Source organism: Wasmannia auropunctata, unplaced genomic scaffold, assembly GCF_000956235.1.
Source record: "Wasmannia auropunctata unplaced genomic scaffold, wasmannia.A_1.0 LD336044.1, whole genome shotgun sequence".
Classification (NCBI taxonomy): Eukaryota; Metazoa; Arthropoda; class Insecta; order Hymenoptera; family Formicidae; genus Wasmannia; species Wasmannia auropunctata.
Window position 1 is genome coordinate 85,097 of NW_012026846.1, and position 26,369 is coordinate 111,465.

The window sequence follows — 26,369 nt, forward strand, 5'->3', positions numbered from 1 at the left end:
TGCTTTCGAATAAAATGACAACGCTATTCAATGTGCATCGACAAAGAGAAATGTTTATCCATTGAAAAAAAAAAAAAAATACGGGTGAGCCTTCTTCTCGATAAAAGTGAGAAAATTAATGATTCGTCACAACTGGAAACGCGAAGCCGCACACGATTATTTTTCGCAACTCTCCGCGACGATATTACGAGTGTGAGAGCTCGGCGCTTAATGACCCGTTAAAGCGCTATCATGGGCGAAGGAACGCTTGCGTTAATTGGTTTCTTGCGCGACGATGGCAGATGTCAGGGCGCGTATCATTTGCGTGATTACACCTGAGGATAAACAGCCTCTTGACCTTATTATAGCGGACGAAATTCGCGATATAACAATTCGTTCTTTAAAGCCGCTGAAATATAATATGCGTCTTCACAGACTAGGCTATCCCTCTCCGTGCTTCACAAACAATCGCGCTTAGGTATTCGTTAACGGTGTGATTCTGACGCGTCACGTTCCGCTTGTCCGCAAAAACCAGAGAGATACCGCGTAATTTGCGAAACGAACTCGCATTAATCAAAATTACATCGCGAATATTTATATTGTCGAATATTACGGCTTGCCTTTGATCAATTAATCTGTCGTATTATTTCGCAAATTTCCCGGCACTTTTGCGTATCGCGTTATAATTATTATTTCCTTTTTAATATATATTATTCAATAGCTGGTTTGATGCATGAAAGTTTTCACGCAATGTGCGCACCGATGGCGATGCGTTGTTGTTTGGCGTGTGTAAAAGCTTCACTGTGTGCCCCGGTATTGCGTTCCGTATTCGCTACGGAATTCGAGACTACCGATACCTCAGGCTTTCATTACGTATATATAGATCAAGAGGGCAACATGCGAGCGTTAGAATTACTGATGTTTACGTATATTGACTTGCTAACGATGGATAGATTCGTTATTCAAATCGACAGCGTAATCCACTGCACGTTGGTGAAAATATCGGAAAAGTGTTTTAAAATCCACTGAGATATTAATGTAACGTAGAAGAGTTTTCTTACATAAAAAAAAAGAAAAAGAATATCGCCATCATAATCTCGTTTCTTCTCGGAAATATTCCCGAGCATTTCTAAAGCGTCCTCGAGCGTTCCGAAACTCGAGTGCGAGCTTATATATTTACGGTGATCTCGGGCGTGTCGCAAAATGCATTACAACTCCCCAGACTTACGAGAATTTTCAGCCTTTTCAACCCCTCGAAAACTACTAAGTCTTAGTGCGATCTCTCGAAGGTCTCGAGAGTTTCGAGAATATTTAGAACATTTTACGTCTCCTCTCAAGAATCTTGAGTGTCTGCATGCAATCGAAAGACTGTAGGAACATATGCCAAAGAAGCCTCGGTTTTCTTGGCTTTGTAAGTGTTATAAGAGAAAAAAGGAAAGGAAATTTGAAAAAATCGTAAACGCGCGTTAATCGCCAATTGCCGTGACTAGAAATTAATCGTAAATGTGAAGGAAAAAGGATCAAGCTCCCTTTTTTAATTCGAAAGGCGCCAGAAAGAAAAATTTTTTTAAAAATGCTACAGCAACGAAAAGGCAGTCGATTCGACGCTAAAAGCTTCTGATATACGCTTTCGAAGAGAGCGTTCGAGTTTCGACTCGAGAGAGCGTTCAGCTTCATCGAATTATGCGCTTGGTGTTCTTTGCCTAAGTGTCGATTGCGCAGTCGTTAAGTGGAGCCCTCAGATTCCATGGCCTGAATGCATAAAATTTATTTTCTCAATGGAAAATGCATTTACGATACTGATTGCGGAAACGCGGAATTTCAGCGCACAATGATATCCCATATTTACAAAAATAATACATCTGTTTTGATTGCGATGAAATATTCATTTTGTTTGTAGCTTCGCCGTATTCATGACGATCACAGCTGAAAGAGTAAATATAAATCTAACATGTCGATATGAAAAATATATAAAGCACATGTAATCAATACCGCGCGTCTCGGCTGTGTCAATAATTCATTACGTTTAGTGCGGGTATTGTTCGACGTCGCAAATCGGATTTAGGTTTTCATTTTGCGAACGGTCGTAAGAATCGTTACAACTGGAATTGCGTTTCGATTATTTTCTAATCCGGTTTTTAACTCGCGAATTTTGTTATGCTTGTAATTCGCTCGAGTCGCGCGCAAGTTGTAACCGAGAGAAGAAGGGAAGGAGCGATCGGAAAAATATCGGGAAAGCGTCTCTTTAGATACCCGTAAGACGTCTTTTAATTGTTAGTATTATCTGGGATTAATCTGGGGAAGGCCAGGCAGTCAGGCCGGAGTAATTCATTAAGGCGAGCGGATCGGGTCGTGTCTCACCGAAGGAGATGAGGCCGCTGTTCAGCATAGACAACTTGATCTGACTAGGAATAGAGGCGAGACTCTGGCCGGGATTTAGCTGACGCTTTCTAGGCGGTTTCTCCGGTGCTCGGGGCGCGCTTCGGCTTCTGTGGTGATGATGATGCTTCCTGTGCGAGTGGGAATGCGAGTGGGAACCGGCGACGGTCGAGGCCGCGCCCGTGCGATCGGAACCGACGCTGCTTAGACCGAGAACACCGCCGCCGGTCGACTGCGTTCGTAGAGACGACATGCTCTGCAAAATCGAGAAAGAGAAAAGTAAAATTAATACAAGTATAGGATCTGCTTATTATAAAATATTATTTTTGATAAATCGTTCCTACTTTATTCAGTTTATGTCAAAGGAATTCGAACTCTTTGTGCGAGTTCTTCTTTCATTTATGATAGTTTTAAAATGCTAAATATCGTCTGTAATGATATAACAAAATTATTTTTTTTTTTTAAGAAAGTAAAGGAGAGAGGCAGAAAGAAAGAGAAAGAGAGCAAAAGAAAGAAAGATTATTAATTCCACGTAATTCTTATGCCTAGTTAATAAGCAAATGACTTTAAGACAGTATAGAATTTTAAAGTCTCACAGACTTTCGGATAATACAGTCAAATAAATTATGCAAGTACATTTAACTTCTTAATGGTTTCGCGAATCTAATAGGGCCGCAAATTTAGCACGCATATTTTTCGCCCTCTTCGCGGAAAGGGAGGGAGGCAAATATTGAAAAAGATGTCGAATATTAATCCTCCTTCAATATTTGCATCCGAACAGCTTGTATGCCCAAGAGCCTAACGTTAAGCGCCAGTCGACGCTGTTTGTGTCATACATGCTCACTGTCCCCCGAAGGATTATCATTGTCCTCGCTACGATCCATCGCGCCATGGAGAGCACACCGAGAGCGGTATGCATGACGTTCGCGTTGTTGCGGCAACCGCTGTTACATCAACCCCTGAGAAAACGATTCTCGTATTTCCTCGAGGAAACGTATTTCGACGATGGCGTGTCAGTGACAGGGCTTATCAAAGACGCTTTCAAAGATATAATTACGCCCGTTTTCCGGGTACCCAGTGACTGCAGGTGAACGGATCCATTATTCGTAATCATTTTCCAGAAGATTCATCTTTTCCCCGAGCGATCGTGGGTTTCCGCTAGATTTCGCGGAGACGAGCAGTAGCGAGCAGATCTAAAACAAGCAACGTCTCGTCTTTGGACGATGACTATGACCATCGTTGCACGCGACGGTGGCAGAGAATAGAGACGGCCGGATGGGCCAGCTGGCAACGTGACGGAGAAGATCGCGTTGTGTTTTCCTACGTTTCCTCGACGCCTATATTTATCGGGGCGACGTAATAAGTTAATAACCCCTTACACGTGCCCTCGGTGTCGTTCTTGACGACCAAAAGTGGCATTAAGTCCCGATGCCGTTTTAGTTTGCATTCGACGACCAAGTTCAGAAGCTGCGTGACAACTAAATAGCGGAATAATCATAAGAATATATTAATATAGATATTTTCTTGCTAATGTTCGAAGCGATTGACAACACTTGGGAAATTTGACAATTTCTTTAGACCAAAGCTTCGCTACAATTACTATTCGCGGTGATTAAAAGCGACGTCAATGGGCTTAAGTGCCAGACCTGCTTAGTTTTAATAACCATAACGACGAAGTTGCGAAATCGGACTAAAACTGAATAGTGGAAAGTTACAAGAGGCTAGAAATTATTATGCTTTTAATGTTGAAACTTTGAAATTACTTGAAAATTGTTGCGTAGAGCATTTGACATATTTAGGAATTTAATCGAGATAAATTAATCCTTATGATTCGAAATTTTTTTTTCTAAATTGTTCGTGGTCACAATTCAATTTATATTGCGACACTTTTCACAAGTTTGCTCTCAAAGCGCGCCCATATTCTAACTGCAGAATCTATAGACAAGATATTATTTCATCGCCTTCTTCCCTCATTGCATTTTCATTCAGTTTTCAAGCCCCGTCTATGTCTCTCTACTTTCCATTAGCAACGACGTACTTTTAATCGCATTTGCATGCAGGAAAATCCGAGAAATAATGCCATTAAAAGCAGAGCGTAAGTTACTTTACTGACATAACTTTTTAGATTGAGTGTTGATGGAGTTTTAATTAATAAATTAAATTTATAATTATCTATAGATATCATTGTTTTATAATTTTGCATTGAATGTAACAAATTCATTTCTTCTACAAACGTATCGTTATATTATTCACAGGTTCTCACCTTATCTTTCTAATGTGTGCATAAAAATCCGCGATACGAGTGAAAATTTCTCTAGAAAAATTTTCCAGAAATTTATTCTTACATCTCGAATTTGCGAAACAATCTTCGGTACGTGGAATTTTTCGAAAAACTATCTCGCGGTTTCGCGTGCAATTAGTACAACGCGCGGAAACTATTTCTCTCTCGGCAGCACTAAGTTTCTCTTATTCATTTTCCACGCTAACATAGAATAGCTCGAATTACTTTGACTCGGAGCACACGCGCTTCTAAGGGGACAATTTGCGGAGTCCGAAGTTTCTTGCGAATCCACGTAATAAATCTTTCATGCAAATCGCTCAAAGTATTTTAATCTTTCAAAGACCGGGACCGTCTTGCCGAAATATATACAATTTCCGCGCGCTCTTTCTCATCAATAACTTTCTCTTAAAGCAATAATTTTCAAAAACGCGCAAATCAATAATATATTAATAAAAAAGTACGGTTTATATAGTGCTTACATATGTTTATATAGTGCTTACATATGTTTCAAAAGTCCATATCTCATGCAAGATAGCGGCATCTTTCAGGTATAACTTTCACGAAGGCATTATTTATTGTACACTTGGCACCGGCCTCCGTCGCGTCTCTCCCGATTTATCGCGTAAGAAACTGAAGAAGTTGGGAACCAAGTTGAGAGCACGGTACGGTTTCTTACATAGAAATATTTAAATGAGCGCAACTGGGACAGATTTTTTCGCGTCTCCAGCGTCCGTTGATTTCCGTCGCGGCAAATTGTAATTATCTATGTAGATTGATATATCAATCCGTGTGGTGAATCCCGAGCCCTCCGCGCACGCTTATTAAATTACGCTGCAGGCACTTGAGGCTTAATCCGTCACTGTCGCGTCCATTTCAAGCCTCGATAATGGATCTTCGTCCTAATGTAATGGTGCATATTTCAACGCTACTACCGTATATATCGAGAATTCCCTTTCGCAGTTTCTACCAAATTAAACGCAATAAAATGCACGACGGAGGAACGTATCGACAACGTCTAATTGCGCACAATTAAACAACAGCTGCTTAATCGGTCGAAACTCGACTCCAATGCGCAACGCTTTTTGTCGAATACGATCGAGTCGCGCAAAATACAATTTGTAAGAATAAAAGTTTTACACTTGAGCGAAATTTTTATATCGTTCCATTCTGGTATTAATTTTGAAATTTGGAATGTGTTTGTAAAGTAATCATGGGAGAAAGAAAAATATTTTAAATGATCAGGAAAGACCATGTAATGTTAATTAACAATTGAAATATTGAAACGCCAACAACGGTACAAAGCGGATCTTGGTGCTTCCATATAATATTAGTGTAAATCTTACAATTTTCGGTTTATATAACACCGCGTGGCCGCAAATCGCGTGCATCTTCGTAGCTCCGAACCAAGTAGTATGTAATATTACAATTAAATTGCCAAAGGCAATTTAATAAATCAATGCTCAAAGCATCAAGTCCTGTGAAATTCCCCTCACTTTCGTGACATCTAATAAATGCTAACTTTAAAAATATTTTATTTTTGTTGTACATAATATATATATATAGGTTATAAAATTACTATTCACAACTTAGCGTATACGTAGTATGCGTAACGTAGCAGGTATTAATATTGTATATTGCAATTGGAACGGCCGGCTGATTTGCTTAATCGACCAAAACTAGAAAGCCATTTATTTCTCTGTATCCAAATTTCGGTCGCCATAGCTGTATTAATTAATAATTAAGCAGACGAATTACGTGCGTGCGCTTGTGTGCGCGCGCGGAGCTCGATCGGGCGGAAAAACTGACAATATATTCTATCGCGCTGCAATCTAGAAGTTCATATGCATTAACTGTGATCATTAATGACGTCAACTTAATTATTGATTTTTGCCTCCCTGATTCACCATCGGTGCTCGAAGATTCTCTCTCATATATTGAAATTCACGCTCGCGTTAGTACGGTCGAGATAGAGTGGAACTCAATCACATTTGCTCCACGTTTACCGTAGCGGGGCCATAAATTCACGCCCAAAAGTGCTTAATAGGTCTGTTTTTTATATCTGAACTAGTGCACTCTTCGCAATTAAAGTGAAATATATGTTTGATGTTATATTGTGAAGTATACATATGTTTGATATTTGACAAAAGAAAATGCTAGTGCAGTTTCAGCACAGAAAAATAAAAAACATTGACCTAATATCAGACAGATCATTTCGGTAAAGAAAAAAGACAAAGGAAAGAAAAGATAAGAGAAAAAGGAGGAGAAAAGCCGTCGTCTATTTCTTTCACTAGCATTAGCGCTTCGCGCGCGCTATTTAACATTTTTCACTTCTTACTATATTTGCTATAGTACACTCTATCAACCTTAATACACACAACTGTAATATATGCTATGACAGCCGCTCACGAAAGTAACCCGCTGCGAGAAAACCACTCGGCATCGCAGAAAAGCGACAATACTTTGAAAGATGTAAGTATCGATGTTATGCCTTTTTTTAGAAAGGATACGTATACGTGCTTCTACTTCCGGCTGAACGGCACATTTCCGCACCTCGAATCTCAGCAAACTATTCTTTTTTTTACTGTCAAGGATCTCAGAGATTGTTCCCGCACTTGTACTTTTTGGCGCAAAGAGCTAATAACAATTTTTAATCTCTTACATACATAATATATGCATTGCTACTTGCGACTGAACGGAGCACTTCCGCATCGAATCTCAGCAAACTATTTTTTTTTACTGTCAAGGATCTCAGAGATTGTTCCCGCACTTGTACTTTTTGGCGCAAAACGCTAATAACTATTTTTGATCTCTTATTTGCATATAAGTACATACGCATTGCTCCTTTCAACTGAACGAAGCACTTTTGCACCTCGAATCTGAGGAAATTATTTTTTTTTACTATCAGAGATCTCAGAGATTGTTCCCGCACTTACACTTTTTGGCGCAAAACGATAATGACAATTTTTTATCTCTTATTTGCATTACTTCTTTCGGCTGAAAGGAGCACTTCCGCATCTTGAATCTGAGCAAATTATTTTTTATTACTGTCAGGGATCTCAGAGATTCCTGCACTTATAATTTTTGGCACAAAACGCGGAAAGAACGAATAACAGTTTTTATTCACTCTGGCATTACTAACGCACGCTTTGCGCGCGCTATTTGATATTTTTCACTTCTTTACTATACTTGCCATACACTCGATCAACCACAATACGCACCACTGTCAAAATATGCAGTGACAGCCACTCACGAAGTAAGCGTTACGAGACAATTAATCGGCATCGCGGGCAAGAGACAACAATACTTCGAGAGATGCGAGTATCAATGTCATGCCTTTTTTTAGAAAGAGAAGAGAAATATCCCCTCGCTGATATATATTGTTCTTGTCTACGCTACCGATCTCCTGTTTAAAAACCCCCGACTTTATTTTATCGCTTGACGATTGATCGGAAGAAACGGCGCGGTGCAAAAATACTCACAAAACACCGACGGGAACGCTTCTCCTTCGCGCAACAGTCACACGAATCGTCATCGACTTTCGCAACCGCGCGCTGTCGGAGTTACGCAACTCCGCTAAAGATTAGTTTCTTCCGATCCGTGCACTGTCTCGCAATTTACCGTTCTCGTTTACGGTACGCGTTAGCTATATCCGTGCGTTAATTAAATTTAATTCATAATGGTCTTGTGATTTAACTTTTCGCGCCAATGAATTATTCACGCACTGCATCGTCACGTGTATTACTTCATCCTGGAAAAGATTTCAAGAAAATATGGGGTGGAGTAATTAATTTCTTTACATATTTTAACTTTTAATAAATGTCGTCAAACTGACGAGGTTTTATAAAATGTCTGTTATACATTAATCCTGTAATTTTAACGTTGAAGGAGACTTTTAGTCTGAGAAAATGCAATTAATTCTTAAATCGTAATACGTGTAAAAAAATCTCGATAAATCTGCCGACAATTTCTTATTTTTGCGGGTCCATTCCGCGAGTTTCTCCACTATCGAAGTAGCGTTTCTTTTGTAAACCTTAAATGAAACTCGAGGTTTTGCTTGTGGCGCTCGGGATTATAATTACTCCTATTTGCGTTTCATTTCTATTTGCATTCGTGGACGTGCCCCGGCAAAACTTTCTGTGGTTTCCACGCTTGTTTACTGTTTCGAGAAAAAAGATGAAGGGAGAAACCTCCTTCCGATCGATCCTTACTATAATTTTACAGCTACCATGATTTTACAACATATTATGAAAGCATGAAGCGTGTGCACATCGGTATTTTCAAATAAAGTTCTGCTTCCTTCATATCGTTTTTTTGCGCAAGCTGATATAGGAAACGAGATACGAGATATAGTTGCCCTTACACGACTTGATTTTACGAGAATAGATTTTTCATATTCAAGATAAAATACCGATTGATTCCTCTTCAAGATAGCAAAAAATACGAATATGTCCTTACACTTATGGCAGCTTTATGTAATAAAAAATATAAATCTACGTCTGTTAATCTTTCTTATTTCTTTACTATGCTTTCTAAATCTGAATCAGTGGAAAAGTCACTGATTGAGTCAGTATTCAGTAACGCCTTGCGTCGCTAATGAATAAGTAAAACAGAGCCGAATCCACTGTGCAATTAGCGAGAATAGCGGAAGTCCACTAATTTGTCAATAATTATAGCGATTATTCACTTATTTATTAATGATTTACGAGAGACAATGAAGTTAAATTTCACTGATTACCAATGACATACTTGGGACTGATACATTCAATGAATAATCATTGATAATCAGTGACTATTCACTGATTCAAATTTAGAGAGTGGCAATCATGTGCGATGCTTTTTATTTCGTTTCTATATTAGACGTTACGAAAACATTTATTTTATGAAATTTGAAAATATACACACGACTAAATTAGAATCTCGAGAATAGTAATTTTATGCGGGGGTGCAAGTATGAGAGGAGATATTTTAAGAATATGTATTATACAGCGTAAACAAGGCGATTCATCCGAAATAATTCGCGGCGCTTCCGTTGAAAATTCGTAGGTAATGGAAAGAATTTTCATTGCTTCATGAGGAAAGTTCTCAAGGTTCCGCGTGGGCATCTGCACCCGTGGCTCGGATATTTTTAAACGTTTTGTAAGCAGTCAACGGCAGAGAGCCCCTTGCCTCTTTCGAAGGTCGGTTATTGACCACACCATCCGGGCCTCTGAATTCTTGTGTCCCGAGGTTGTTATCGCCATCCCGCCGGTGCAAACCTATGGAACGTGGCGCCAATGTTATCAGTTCCATTCCACAAAGCGAAACTGTAACGATCGCGGCAATTTTAGCTGTCGCGCTTCGCAACGATTCACTTTGTTATTTTTGCAAGCGCGGTAACATATCCTGAAATATCGCCTGAAAATATCGTGTAAGAATTCTTAGAAAGACTCGAGTAAAATATTCTTGATTTGTAAAATTCCAATCAGACATATTACATGTTTGGCGTTAACATTTGACATTTAATTTTGTTCAGAGGCGTATGTCTTACGTAAGATCTTGAACGTGATAATAGTTCGATTAAAGTTGTTTCAAAGTAATCTAAATGCTCGCATATTTCTTGAGAGACGAGCGCGACAAGTTCTTAAAATACAATTTTCGGTTTGAGTTTCTTCATGATGTTCCGATATCACTGTACTGCAGTGTGATTCCAAAATCAATATGGAATGCAGCAAACAAAACCCAGATGTTTGGCTCCTCGTCAAGTCGACGCACGGAGATGGAAATCATTTATTTGTTCTCATTCTGAGCCATGATCGAAGAGTCAAGGCGAAATACCACTTCTATTGATCTCACACGCGCGCATACACAAAATTAATTTCAATATCTTTTAACGAGTTTACTTTAGCGTAAAGAAAAGAAATTACGGAAACTATTACAAACCCGCGAGATTTGCATATTTCGTGAAAAACTGATCCTGCAGCAAAAAGTTAATATAAGATGACATAGAAACTTATCTTGTATACTGTGGCAAGTTTCCGATGAAATGAACGATTCGCTGACATAATTTAAGACAGAATTATATCTGGTGGATTTGTCGGTGAAGTGCTGAATTCTGGCGGTTGTGGATAGTTACAGCAATTAAATACACAGACGAAAGTCCGGTCGTGTAACAGGCTAATCCACTGGGGAGGCCGGTCGACAGCTCTCCGCGTCTATACCAGCTAAAATCCATATTACATCGTACAGCACACACGTCGTTCTTGTGTGATTTTATCTACCGCTTTAAATTATTTATTAGAAGCAAATTTATACTCAGACACCAAATCCGGTTTCGCGAGAGATCGATATTGAATTCCCGAGTGACTGTTTATATTTCAATAAGAGGAATAGTGCGTTTGAAGGGCCTCGCGAGTTTAAAGAGCTCTCGAAGCTTTCATGCATTAGCCAGCCCCGAGATCGAAGTCGGCTCTTTTGATGCACATGTTTTTAAATACATCTTCCTTGAAAGACGCTGCTCCCGCGTATGAAAGTCGATGAGCGCACTCGATTCGATAGTAGCAGTCGCAATCTCTGTTTCTACTAAGAATTATAGCCGCGTATTGTCGTCTCTATTTAATGTCAAGCGCGTTTTTCGTTGTCGTGACTACCTTTTCTTCTTCCTTTATTTAAAATAGAAAAAATTAATATTCGATACGACAAATTAAAAATAACTCTTTGCAAGCGTAAAATACTTCAAGAATAGTACATTTTTGTGAAATTTTTCAGAAACTGCGCGAGCGTCTCGAGAGCCGAGGCGAAATACGACGCAATCCAAGACTTTAATTATAACTTGATTGTCATCGTCACGGAAATCAAAGGACGTGACTGATGTTAGTATCCGTCCTTTGAAACGCGATCGGAATGAGAAGGAAGCGTCACGTGTGCGCCCGTCTAAATTCGCGAGAAAGCTCGTAGTATACGCTCATCCGCACACCGCAAACGCCCCCATAAATTCTGACGAATCGTTTTCACGCGCTAATTAACAAAACGGATTGCCGCGCAGGAGTACTCCCCGCGAGATGCATACCACGCATACCCCCGGCGATTTATCACGGAACAATAGCTGCGTAAACGCTCAAGCCGGAGAGTTACAGCCCTCTCGCATCAGGTGGGTCGCTCTCTCCTAATGCCCGTCGTCGTTGAACAGTCATCGGATTTATACGCCTGTAGGAACGCGCGTGCGACTACATAATCGATTGTCATCTGGAATTCGTAAGCCGCGCAGCACCGCTGCCGTATCTTTATCCATAATTACACGGATAATCCGAGGCGCGCGTCCTTGTTTTCCTGCATCTATACGAAATGCGCGCTCGAGTCGCTTACTTCGTACTTAAACCCGCGACAAAGGAGGACGTATATAGCTCGCGATGTTACAAACGAGATGTTACAAAGAAAATGCAAAGTCGTATAACGTTAATTACGCACCGAGTTATTATGTAGATTTGTAACGACGGCTGTTTTACGTGACTAATCGCGACCGTGTGTTAACCTACGTTACGTGTCTCCATAAAGCAGATCGCGTATCTTAATGACTTCATAATCACCACTGCAAATTGCGACGCCGAATTTCCTACCGACTAGCCCGTGCACCTTTTTGCTGACCTATATAAAGAAATCGACGGCGTTTCTTGTTAGCGCGAGAATAAGTTTTTAAAACCCTGCAGATTCGCCGAATAATTATGTGGAGCTGCACTGCAATGCTGCAACGCAATAAAACTGATGAAGGTAATAATGACGGCAAGTCTTTAAATACATAATACATTAAATATTAATACATTAAAATGTTGAATATTGTTAATAATTACTAATAAATACACTTACGTACGAAAAATATATTTATATTTAGGGTTTCAAAAATTCTTAGAAAAAATCTAACTTTGTAACAATTGTAACATAGAAATCTTTCAAAAGATTTTTAAATACTTCTTTATTTTTGGAGCATGATTGTTGTGAAAGTGTATTTTTTTAAAAATCTTGGTAACGTGCTTGTTTCTTTTCGCACTTTTATCTGCTTAGATTATATTCTATAATAAATTGTGTTTCAAATGACAATATGCTTCGACAATTTCCACGTGTGATATAATCGGACACGTGTAACGCGATAAGTAATTTAATACCGTTAATTGTACAATTTACTACCACAATTTTGCGTAATATATCATCAAATTCAGCTTGTTTCCTGTATTAATTATTATTAAGATAAACACGTTTAAAATGCAGCGTGAAACCGTTTATAAAAAAATTGCGGTAACAATCCACAGAGAGGACAAAAATTACGCCAGAGGAGAGAGAATCCTATAACCGTTTATCTCGATACACCACACGAGATTTTCTCTTTCGCATTAAAAGCTCACATGACGACTAGATTAGCGGCGACAATACCGTGCATAAATCTCGGAGAGTCCGACTCCGCGTAATCGCTCACGCGCTCGCGCGGCCCCAAATTCCGCGGCCTAATGATTTAAATCGCGCATGAATCAGCGCGGACGCGCAGAATTCCAACCGAAAATAATTCGACCGCGCGGTTTCGAGTATGGAGTGGGAAGGGGGGAGGAGAGAAAGAGAGGCGAAGGGCAGAGGAGAGATGTAAGTAAGAATGGGCGCGGAATTAATGCTTTGGCATACGTATATCGGTGTATCCTTCGCAAAACGAAATCCGGCGATAAATCCAGTGCCCGCCGAGATATAAGGCAGGCATAAATAAAGACGCGTAGAATAACTGGCATTTTTAACCTGCCGATTCTCCCCTCCCTCCCCCGTGCCACCCTGTCCGGGGTGGAAACCCGCCCCCTTGCGAGAAATCGCGGGATATACATCGAAGCGGTATATACCCGTCCCATCCTACTCGATCTACTCGCCCATATATCCGGGATATTTCTTCCCGGTATATCGGAGCTCTCGCATCCGATACTCGCCGGCAAACATAGCCGCTGATGCGAGTAAATAAGACGATAAATTTACGACGGCGAAATTCCTATCCCGACCCCGATAAACATATACTCGCCAATTGCCAGATATACTCATTTATCGTCGGGATAAACCCCCTTCGGTTCCCTTAGAAAGTTGAAGCCGTTGATCATGCACGCGGTTTTTCCACTGCACGGCGACGGATAATTTATGGCGCAATTATGTGATTTTTCATTATCCCCCTTTTGTCAGTATAAGAATTAACATTATTCATGCTGTCGTTAACCGATGATCGATTGCCGTGACTGTTACTAACGGTCATTGTAAAAGTTATCGGGCATTGTACACAATTTACTTTATAGTTTAGCGTACATTTATAGAACGAGTGTCAGTTCTTCGATGAGGGAACAAAATCAGTTGTTTCGTTTTATTGTCTACTTTCGCAGACTTGCTATCTTATTTTGTGATTATTCATCGTGGACACTAGACAAAGGAAATTTGCGGTGGAATCGACGATCGATGCGACACTTGACGTCGTCTCTCGCGCATTTTCCTGCCGCGAGCACTCACATGAGACCTATTGTTCGGATCTCCTCTGTGTCTGCATATTTAAATTGCTCATTTTTAAGGCAGCGCGCGATTTAAATGCCTTTGGCACTGGTATTCAGTCTTTACACGAGAAATGAAAAAGCTCTTTGAAAGTTCGCAATTTACAAAAGCGCAATTCACAATCCATATTTCATAATTTTACGTATTCATATATTTTATTACACATAACTTTTGTGAATATATAGTTTGTTATATTATTATATAATTTATCGTATGTTATATAAAATTTTACGTTATATAATATTCATTGCTGATATAATATGGAATCCAGGAGTGACTTGAGATATATCGCGAGTCAAGCATTTCGCGTGTTACTCCAGGAAATACTGCTGACTCAGCGCGGTCCATTAGTCGCGAGCGTTTCGAATTTTCCGACATGCCTCGGCCACTCGTCGTTATTTTCACAAACTATGCACTTATGGCACTTAAATCGCATACGAACGCGACGTAGAACGCGTGTGTAAAGGATCGGGCCTTTCTGCAAACTGTAAATTTTATAACAGGGCGGGATTTGAAGAGTCAGAAATCAAAAGTCAACAAAAATAACGGTAACTTGAAGCGACGCTTTTATTAAAGTCCATTAAAACGTAAATCACTTTTCGCCAAATTATGCAACTTCCGTCTTATTGCAATTATAAGTACGAAATTTTTAATCGCCAATAATAAGTTCTACTTTTAATTTACTCTTCTTTGAGTTTTTCTTAATGAAATGTCAGCTTTTCATTTATTGGAAAATTTAATTGATTGAAAAGGAAAGCGCGCGTGTTCTGATGCATCCAATATAAGTGGACGTTTGTGCATACATATAGTATACGCGTATTCTTCCGCGTGTCGCTGACGTGTAATAGTGTTGAAGTCGTTGCACTTTTACGTGCACGTCAACGTTCGAGATTGATGCCGACGAGATTTCAGCAAGACGACATCTCGCGAATGCACGGAAACATGATAGTGCACTTTTCTACGGGCATCGGTTGCGAAAAAATATTGCACTTTGGGAAAATAATATTTATTTTTCTTGAAGTTTTACTCCCTGTATTTTTTTTTCGAACAAAAATTATGAAAATTCAATGTTGCAAAGATTTGCATGGACTGCGTTACAATCAATTAATCGTTAATATATCGTTAATAAATATTATTAAAAAATAGAAATACCGTTGTCTTTACACGGAATAATGTTATATGGAGGAAACTCATTCTACTTACAAAATTAGTTAAGTTAACTGATGTTATTGATAACACAATTGTGCAATTAAAAGAAGAGTTCATTTATATAAGTGTCTGAATGGGCACGAAAGTCTGAATTTATTAGTTAGTTTTTCAAGATAACCATCTATTTGGATTAATTCTTTTTTTTTTTGTAAAACACCGTCCAGTTATTCTCGAAAAAAATTACACATTGTCAGAACCATATGGAGATTGTCCGGCAAGATATCCGAGCCGACTCAATAAACGTCAACGTTGAGAGATCTTCGTGTCACGTGTCAGCATTCAAAAGCATTATAATTTCAACGAGCATAATTCTCCACGGGCTACGATATATGTATACAAAGAGAAGACGGAAGAATAAATTTTCACGATTTCGATAAGTCGAGAATAAAAGATTTTTTTTTCCTTGAAAGTGATAAACCGTGTTGCAGCTAGCGCTTAACTCTTACAAACTGTCTTCCAACGTAGAAAATCAAGCTGAGGTGATAATATTACCTGCGACGCAGGTGATATATATAAAAAGTAATTAACACAATAATTACTTAATCCTTATTTTCTGTTTATCATCGCAAATAGGGTTAGTTGAAATTGTGCGATCTAGAATAAAAGTGTCGTAATAAAAATTAATTAATTAAGCCCACCATAGTGGTCATTGAGCGCGGAAGAATTAATTATACACCGACGGCATTCAATTAATTAACTTTTTAACAGAATCACAATTTGTAGGTGACGAATAACGAAGTTTAGTTAATATATAGTCTATCCAACATCGAAACTCTCGTCCCAGTGCGGTCCGATGTCCGACCATTTTTGCACGCGATCAGTTATCCTACTTCGGGATTTATTACAGCGAAGAATGATGTTGATGTCAGCCTCTTTCGCTCCTTCCGCGATCACGAGGCAATTTTACTTAGTTGATTTGAATGATTTTAATTAAGTCAGCGGTTTTCCTGGCGGTGGAAACGTGTGTGCCCTATATATGCGAACGTCGAAATTCCGCTCGGCGCCATGCCGAGTCTCACGCTCTTACGAGCCGCCGTCTCGTCGTCATCGTCGTCGTCGCCACGCAGTTACATCATCGAAAACAACGCGAAAACGTAGTATGGTATATTTTCTACTCGCCAACACGAAGAAAATGCGAGCGTAACAAATTATATCGCAGCGAAATTTACGACGAGCTCCGCGAGCTTGTCGGGGAGATTCGACTTCTCCGTTTTCAACGCTCCGGAGAATGGAATGGAAAATTAGAAGGGACGAGACAGAGTGTTTATTCCAATTTTGACCATTGATTTAAATTGGTAATAAAATATTATAATTATTACTTTTATAAAATAAAAAAATTAGCAATACATTTGCATTTGTATATAAATATATTTGTTTTGTCATCGTCATTAATTTACCAATTTATTTCTGATGAACTATTTATTATGATGAACGCGTTTGCATTTTACAATGCAAAATTTATAATATTTTCCCGCTTTTTCATTATTCAAAATGTTTATTTTAACAAACAGCCCCTGATAATTTTCCATTTTATAAATTTCTATAGAAAAATATGAACCCGAACTCTCAATGTGACATTTCGAGGCAAATCCCAGAACTAAGGAAACCGATTTTTCGCAAACGCGAGAATTGGGACTCGCCGTTTTCAGTTTGTTTTCAGTTTTATCGTTCGCCTGTATGCACCTGGAACGCTTTCAAAAGAAACATATCATTTCCCGCATTTTCTCGTTAAGAATCAAATGCGGAAACGTGACTTCGCCGTAGCCGCAGACTCTAACCAGTCACGTTCAACATTTCGTTGTTGTCATGCGAGTACCGCTCCGGCTCGTTACACCAGACCAAACAACGCTTCCAACGCTTGCTCGATCCTCGCATACTCGAAACTTGTCTTCCGCTGTGTTCTAAATCCGTCTACACGGTGCACAACATCTATCACGACATACCAGGTGATTGTAACGTACCATATGACGCGGCTGCTACCGAGTTTGACGAACTATCGCGAGTCTACCGCGGCTCCGCGCGGCCCTTCCGCGGGGATTCGGCAGGTATCAAACGTTCTGGGACCACCGTGTACTGACTCTTCTTCGATCAGCAATGTGCACCACCACCCAATAGTGTCATCCAAGCAACAACCCCCGGGACCAAGACACCCTCGCGCGGCGCAACGTGACACGATCGCGTGCCTCTCGCTCTCCTCGATCCCAGATCGACCGATCCCGGTACTGGTAAATCGATCGATTACCGGTCCACTTGGATCACCCCCGAGTCAACGACTGTTATATGCTCGGTTTCCGACTCTATCTCTCTCTCTCTCTCTCTTTCTCTTCCCCTCTCCTTTTTCCGCGCACTGATCATTCACCCACCACCACCACCACCACCACCAGGCACGGCACGACGCGACGGCGACGACAGGTGGCGACGACGACGACGACGACGACGTGGACGATCGCGAGGTCGGTGGCGGACTGACGCGGGGCAACGCGCGAGTCACCGTCGACGACGAGTCGAGTCGCTCTGACGAGGAGATCCTGGGGGGCCGTCAGGCTGGCTGGCGAGGAGGCGGCGGGCGAGACGCGAGGGTTGCCAGCGGAGAAAGAGGGATAGAGTGAGAGAGAGAGACAGAGAGAGGGGAGAGGGAGAAAGAGAGGTCGGGAGCGGCGGGAGCGAACGTTCAAGAGGGGAGGAAGGGACGACGGCGTCGGCGTCGGTTCTTCGCCGAGGGCGTGGTCCTGGTGACGAGCGCGTTGTACCGGACTACGGAGCCAGAGACTGAGCGAGCGCGCTGGTCCAGATGCTGCTGATACTGGCTGGCGGTTGCTGGTACCGGCGAGACCGGGTTCGGTTCGCAGCGACTCCGAAATCCTCCTGTTCGGTCAACGCGAGAAATTTGGAGCTCCGATTTTTGCATCGCTTCGGACGTAATCCGATTACGTAATTGTTAAATTTATTGTCACAAATAATGAAAGATGCACCATGCACGCAATATATTGCATAATTGGGATCTAGACTCTTCTTCCCTCTCTGGGATTTACGCAACATTTATAGAAATGATCTTCAGAGGACGGTGGTATTTAGAACTTTGTACACGACTGTCGAATTAATTGAAAAAATTGTTCTTTGTTGACAGTATTCTGATATTCTGATTTTTGTCGGATATGTAGGATTTCTCATGAGAAAAGCATCAAGCATTAAAGGCAAGACGTGCTCAAAATTTCATGAATAATAATTCTCGTCATGTAGAATTATCAATCGCAAATTAAAGGTTTCAGCATATCGTTTAAAAAAGCCATGTAGAAACCGACGTCTTGGATCACGAAAAAGTCTCCCCCGCGTTCCGAGAAAATCCATTCCATTCCGAACACGTTATCGTTATCTTTTCTCGCGTCCGTTCCGGATAAGATTCTAGCGGCATAGGGCGCGCATTCGTTATCGTCCGTATTCTTTGCCCGCAAAGGAAAACAGAAACAGGAATGAAATATCGTCCTTATTCTGCATTCTCCCTTTTTCCACGTTCTTGCAGGGAGAACATCCGGCTCCCGCTGGTATTCCTCACCCGCCGGAAATCACCGAAACTCACCACGTCCCCGATGATCGGGATTTCGCGTTTTTGTCGCGGAACAATGTTTCATTAGCGTAACGCGTTCGTTATCATTGGACGACAAACGGCACAACGGGGACGAGTTCGCCATTGCTATTCGTCGTTTTGAAATTATTACACGAGCTGCGGCGAATAGAAATTAATCAGACTCGTTGGAAATCCTCGTTCGTCGTTGCGTTATTTTACCGCCAGCGGATTACATTGTGGCGTATGTTTCTCGAAAATAAAAAAAAAGCCGGTAACCCACAAATGACGAAGTTTCCCCGCACGTGCATTACGCGTGTGAAAGATGGTCTCGCGTGTATTGTCTTGTATAAGATACCATAAATCTTCATATAAAAGTTAATCCCATATATATATATAATATATTTTAGTTTAGTAAAGTAGTATAATAATTATTATTAAAAGAAAATATATTCATGAAAATTGACAGAATTAATTTAAACGATTTAAAAAGTATGTAAAACGAATGTATTCATATTACCAATCGGAAATTTTACATAAAATTCGCAGGAAGAAATTCAATTTTCTTGTCAGAACAAGAGACATTAAAATATATTGAAATAATCCTCTGAGATAGTTTCGACGATTTAAATAAAAAAGATATGTATCTTGATTGCCAATCGATTATCCATTCTTTAAACCTCGACTGCACAAGGATCAATTACAATTAGTACTCGGTACTTAGAAGAAAGTCGTAGGATTCTACCTATTATATTGACAATATTGTTAGGCGTGGTTTAACGAGAATCGATTTCCCTGTCCATTGATTGCTGCAACTGCATACCGTAAATCCGATCTCGCATACCGAGTATACCCAGTGCGATCGATAGTCGCTGAGAGACGTTGCAGGAAGTGACAATTGTGATCTTCCAACGCAATTGCAACACGATACAGTGTCGCAACGAAAGTTAGGGTGCAATTAAACTTACAGTTTCGTTCTATTGTTAGAGACGGCTCGTCCAAGTAAATTATCCGGATCGATAATCTTCCGACGACGGTTCGCGTCGTCAGATAAATGCGAGTATTACCATACAAATGCATTAACAAATGAAAATTAACGATTAAGATAATTTACATCGTTCTCGCGTTACCCATAAGAAGAAATAATAAAAGGGAGTAGAAAGAAAACTTAGCTGTTGGCTTAATGTAAGACACATTACACTCACCAAGGTCAAACGAATTTTCGTATTAAAGAGGCTTGGAAAGTAAAGTGAAATAAAGTAGCGAACAAAATTATGTATTATTCGAGATAACTCTATTAATAAAGACAGTCACCATTTGCTTCAATATAATATTTTTTCTATTAGAAAGAAAGTTTTCCAGTTTTATTTCTAGGGAAGCGAAAAGATCATACTAATTTTATTTAAAATAAAACTTCACAGAAGAAAGAACGTGGATATAAACGGACTTAAAAAATATAATTATGCGTCATGATGTACAAAGTATTTTTCTTTCTGGCAAGAAAATTTCCTTCTGTAAATTTTGTGCAAAATTTCAAATTAACAGTATAATGGAAAAATAAGCAGTAATTTGGCACAAGCTATAATGAATGCTATAAACAGTTTTTATCGATTTATAAGTCTAAAATATCGTGAGTGTTCAATCATTAAAATTTTTAATATATCAAAATAATATTAAAATACATGTAAGCAGTTAATATTATAAAAATTACGAATGTAGAAAAATGCATTTAATTGTCCACGTCATATTTTAGTTTCTTGAAATAGTGAAAATATTATAAGACTTTTTGGTCGCGAAATTCTCTTTAGTCATCTCGGAGATTCGCCATTCATTTGAAAGTACAAAATGCAGTCGTTGGCAGACGAAGGCCCGTTTGAAGCGTCGTAATAAATTATTACCGGCGTATTATCGAGCCATGCAGTGCAGGGGGGGAGGGACCAAGGGACGCGCGAGCTTAATTCGCCGTCGTAGCTATACGTACTGTCGGCAGCAGCTCGCTCCGAGCGAAACGCTCCGAAAAGCAGACGTGGACCTGACCCAATTGGAACTACGTTTCGAGCGGGGAGCACAGTCGTAATAAAACGGCTAGGTGACATGCCTGACGGTCCACGTCGGGCAAGGTTAAGCGCCGACCCTCGCGCCGAGCTTATAAATAACTATACGATATTTCCCTGCTTTTCGGCTCGTCCCTCTTTCTCCCTCTCTCTCTCTCTCTCTCTCTCTCTCCCTGTCTTTCTCGCGCGTACAGTCGCGATATACCCCGGCCGAGAAAAGCTCGCGCGATCTCTTCCCGAGCGCGCGCGAAAGCTTCCCGATTTAATTGGGAAATGCGGTAATTGGGTCGCGCCGGGCGGGTTTGTGGTGGAAAAATCCGACGCGAAGATCCCCTTTATCCGTTCTGAAAAATAGATCTCTCGCGTGACGGGGGTAATTTTTCGGCTAAGACGCCGGCGCCGCGGTCTCGTCCCGATCCGCTCGCTCATCCGTATATATATGTAACGCCGCGAGGATGATCGCAACGCGATAATTTTACGAGAGCGATGGCTGAGCGAGATGATGCTCGCGCGTGCTCGACGTATAGAGATATGTACAATATATGCGTACGCGGAATGTGAGAAATTTTGAAATATGTACATCGCGCGCGTTTCACCGGAGTTTCTGGCGGTGGTGTTCGAGGATTTTTGGACCCACTTACGTTCATTTGCATTTATGTGCGCGCGAAAAATAGGTCACGCGCTCCAGGATTAAAGCTGCGTTGTAGCTTATACGGCTTAATGCGCGCTCTCGAATGGCATTAACTCGGGAAATTTGGAGTTGAGCTCTAACGCACGCGCTGCTGCTGCTGCTGCTGCTGCATGCTGTACAATGGGGTACATTAGCCTCTGACATATGCGTGACACAGACGCGCGAAATCTTCCCGTCCAGCCGTCCAGGGCGTTCGGGGAATTCAAAAATTCAATGGACATCGTTTGGCCATGTCGAGAAAAGTCCGTCGTCAATCGATCGTCAGAGGAAAATCTTCATTCGCGAGCACGACACGCTATATTTTTCACTCGAAAATGTCGCGCGCTGTTTTCGTACTGCAATTCGCGAGACCGATGCAATTTCCGGCCTCGCAGGGAATCCGCGCGCTCGTCTCATAATCGTCGTGCGAATATATATGCTTCCTCGGGAACTTTGTGCTTACGTGCGTGCGTTATACATGTGTTTGCACATAGTAATTTAACTTTGTGTATATACGCGAAACAGCACAGAAGCGCCGGATTTTTGCTTCGGAGAAGATTTCTCTCGCGCAAACGGAAACGAGGCATTGCTCTCCCGTGACCGGATGTTAAGTAATGAGATCGTTAAAAGTAGCGTGTAAAGCGTCAAGGCGAGACACGCGAGACGATGAGTAACATCGCACATACACACACATACACACACACACACACGCGCGCGAGATGTTAGGCTTCGATGTCGGAAACGGTTACTAAAAATACCGATACGTTTATCCGATCGCGCCGGGATCCTCATCGTTTTTCTCGCATGCCGAAGATCCGCTAGCTGTCGGCACGTCGCGAATTGTCATAAAACTCCCGCGAAAACACGGAGAAAAATCCGATCTCTTTATGGAAAAATATGTCCAGATTAATAAAGCTGCAAACAAAGCCAGATGTTAAAGCTGTATTTTTAAAATTATTATTTTTATTAAGAGTAATTACATTTGCGTTTATTTTAAAAATTATTTTCATTATAGAGAGATTGTTTGTATATTATTACATCTGAATATCGTCGCCCCAAATCACTGTTTAATCGCGAGATGAATATATTTCGACTAAAGAGATACGCGGCCGACCCGAGTCGACTGTATATCTGTGCCGCCCGCATCAAGTCGACACGAGTGACGAATAATCGTAGAGAACACACGAAGATACTATTTTCATAAAAAAAAAGCAAGAGCTTATTTTATCATCAAAGTATTTGTATACCGTGAATTTTATTGTTTGTTCATATTTGCTACTTAGGAAAATGAAAAAATGACAGAGACAGAGGGATCCTTTTTTTTACGGGGAAAAAATTCGCTGTAAAATACGTTTTACATGCTGAAAAACATATCACGTACAAAAATATTCGGCAATAAAATAAACCGGATGCTCGATTTTCGTAAAAAGTGATAGATCTTTCGTCCTTCAAATATTTTCAATGACTATATATCATATATGTGTATATTTGCCGCCGCGGTGCCTGCTCGACGCGGACGACGCAGTAGGCAAAACCGGTTTTGGTCAGCCGCGCACTTCTTCGGTCGAGACACACGTCCATCTCGCAGTCAAACGGCGGCACTCGAATATGGTAAGTTAATAGCTTGGAACGGAGCGCGTCGGCATGCTCGCGCTATACCGATTGGCGAACGGCCAAACCGTGGAAATTCCTCAAACCGGCCAAACATCCAACGGCTCCTGATCGACATTCCAAGGCTGGTGCAAATGCGCGGTGGATTTGTTGTTTGTTACTAGCTTTTGCGGCCGCGCGAGGGGGACCTTCGGGCTTGGCTTTTTATTCAATTTCGAAGACAGCGGCTCGCGTCCGCGGGTAACCAATGTCAAATTTGGCACGAGGGCACGAAGATTACCAATCGATCGAAATAGTATAATGCCGCTTGGTGCTGCGACATTCGTACGTCTGTTGCGCGAGAATTTCTCTTTACATCGCATAAAAAGATATATGGGTCGATTAAATCTGTTCCACGTAAAAATTGAAAAAGAAATATATACTTGATTCGGTCCCTTCAGATACGAAATTCAGAGATCTATCATCTTTTGAATCGCCGATTTAAATATTTTCCTTCTATTAATTCTATTTAAATCGGATTTAGGTTTCTTTAATAAAGATTCAAAGATGAACTTCTTCCTCAGTTATATATTTTATATTTATATATAATCGCGTCTTCTCAGTATCGTATCGTTCAAGTTAAAAATTCATTCGACGTTACAACGGGAATAAATACTTGATGATTAAAAACAAGGAAATGTGTAACACATTGCATTATTCTGCGATGAAATCCAAGATAAATGAAAAAGAAAGTAATAATTTTCGCTCGTAAAACGATCTATAAAGTCCTCTCTCCTATATACAGTTGGGTATTAAGTTCGTTGTGAAGCTTCCTTATTAAAATGCTAAACGCGTTTGCTTTTCCTTGAAGCTAGTAATAAAAATAGAACGGGAAGTTGCGGATAGAGGTTCAAATTTTCATGCACATTATGCTACCATATTCTTCACGGAAATTTTACTTTATTAAAAAGAAGTGTACAATAACATGGCAACATTTATTAGTATGATTCATGTGCTGTACAAAATTCTTTTTTTCTAAATTTATACTAAATAAAAATAAGAACACTTAAAATGCGGTCCATGATTCTAGTGCGATGATGAAATTCGTGTATTGCCCATTATTTCGTAACTTTTCAAAACAAAATTGTAGTACATTTTTACAATAATTAATAATGAATTATATTTAAAAAGTATTACGTCTTTTATTTATATATACACTAAACAAAATTTTTTGTATGTGTAACTATATTTGCAAAGTACTATAATTATGATTATTACTGCTATAACATTAGTAATAATAATTATATGCAGATTTATCAACAAATATATATAGTTGACATCAATAAATTTTGAAAATTACTATATATTATAGTTATTATTGCCATAAAAATGGTTGCAATTACAATTATTCAACTATAATTTATAGTAAATATCAAAATCTGTGGATAAAACTAAGCATATCATTATTATTACTAATATTATAGTAGTAATAATCATAATTATAGCATTTTGCAAATAAAGTTACAAATACAAAAAATTTTTCTCAGTGTACGGTACATAAATAAAAATAAATGTTGTTACATGTCCTATGTTTTTAATCATTTACTTTTCCCCATAACGTGGAATAAACTTGTTAAGAATACCTCGCGCGAAAGAATTAAGCACACTTAATGCTTCCTACGTTTTTCACGATCGTCCCTACGCTGTTCGCGTTCATCTTTGCGCTTTGTTGTTGTCGTGGTTGAGCTACTGGCGCGCTTAGCCTGTTTCAAGAACTGATCCAGACCGAAGGGATCTTCCTCGTCTTTCTCAAACTGCACTGGTCCCGATCGCGCGACTGACCTGTCGACTCCACTGAATTCCTTGTCAGGAACGAATCTACAATAAGAAACAAGCGACAATAGCTTTAAATTGATGACGACAATTTATGTAGATCTACTCGTAATTATACGAATTAAAAATATTACTGCAGACAAAATCACAAAAATATTCTCACCTGTTTGTTTTAACTAATTTCTCCAAATCGTCTCCATACGTATCCTTGTCAATATTCTTGCTAGGACGATAAATGTGCGAGGCAATAGAATTGCCATCCTTCCACGGTTTATCGTAGACGTTGTACTCGTCATCGTGCCCGTAACCGCTGTCCATTCCCTTGCTGGTATTAAAGAGACGCTGATCGAACTGCGCCTCTCCCGTGCTGGGAATGCTCTTTGCGGGTAAGCCGAGGGCGATTTGCTCGCTAATGTCGCGCTCGCGTTCGCGTTGCAAGCGGGAGCGTTTGTCAGGCGCGGCGCGAGCCAGATTACGTTCGCGAGCGCGATCCTTGTGCCGCTCCTGCCTGAGCTGGTCCCTCTCGCGCGACTCTTCGGACTTATCTGTCGAGAGGAAGACAACATTGCTTCAGCTCACTTAAATAGTTACGTCTCAGTTCAATGCTATCAGGAATATTCCTTTCATTACTGTTTATTTTGCATGTAAAATGACAATTGCACAAACCTAACGTCGCGGCAGATTTCAAGCCGGCGCGCTCTTCTCGGGCCTTTTGCGCGAGTTGCCTCAAGTGATCCTCCTTCTTCTCCTTCTCCTTCTGCGCCAATTTCTTTTCCAATTGCGCGCGCATTTCGACAGCCTGACGGGCCTTTCTGTCAGCGATGTAAAGAGCTTCCGCTAGCTTGGCGAAGTTCTCGTTGATGTGAACCTGTTGCAAGCCCCGACCGTCAGCGGCGAGACGTTTGTCTAACGGGATTGTGTAACCCTGGAATGAAACGCAGCTTCGTTTAATTCTAGATAGAATCGAATGTATCAAACTAATATCTCAATATTATCTCGTCTTGAAATTGACATTAGGCATAAAATATTTGCAGATACCTTCGCGTTTTTCCAGTTGCTTATGCACGGTGGAATTTTCCATTCCTTTTGCTCCTTCACCGTCACCTTTCTCGTGGGGGAATGCATGACGGGCGCGGGCGGAGACGGAGGTCCCCGCGGGATCTTTTTGTTAATCCTGCAATCGCAAACCTTTACATTAGTGTGCACACAAGGCGCCACAAATGCCTACTCATCTGAAATTGCAGGGGCACATATACGTATATATTATTGTATATACAT

At 40.5% G+C, this 26,369-nt stretch overlaps 2 protein-coding genes across 3 annotated transcripts in view; both read right to left on the reverse strand.

Annotated features, from left to right (window-relative positions):
- Window positions 1-17,892, reverse strand: part of LOC105451769 (receptor-type tyrosine-protein phosphatase kappa) — a 63,589-nt gene extending 45,697 nt beyond the window's left edge. The window contains exons 1-2 of one of the 2 annotated variants that reach the window (XM_011692432.1): window positions 17,344-17,892; window positions 2,341-2,614 (exon numbers count right to left, since the gene is read on the reverse strand). In XM_011692432.1, the coding sequence (XP_011690734.1) occupies window positions 2,341-2,614; window positions 17,344-17,346 (277 nt within the window). In that variant the 5' untranslated portion in view covers window positions 17,347-17,892. Of the gene's footprint in view, window positions 1-2,340; window positions 2,615-17,325 lie in introns of both variants that reach the window. The other variant, XM_011692431.1, reaches the window with a different exon arrangement.
- Window positions 17,893-24,839: 6,947 nt separating this feature from the next.
- Window positions 24,840-26,369, reverse strand: part of LOC105451770 (puff-specific protein Bx42) — a 2,916-nt gene continuing 1,386 nt past the window's right edge. The window contains exons 5-8 of the mRNA XM_011692433.1: window positions 26,130-26,265; window positions 25,758-26,016; window positions 25,255-25,636; window positions 24,840-25,136 (exon numbers count right to left, since the gene is read on the reverse strand). Coding sequence (XP_011690735.1) covers window positions 24,926-25,136; window positions 25,255-25,636; window positions 25,758-26,016; window positions 26,130-26,265 — 988 coding nt within the window. The 3' untranslated portion in view covers window positions 24,840-24,925. The remainder of the gene's footprint in view (window positions 25,137-25,254; window positions 25,637-25,757; window positions 26,017-26,129; window positions 26,266-26,369) is intronic.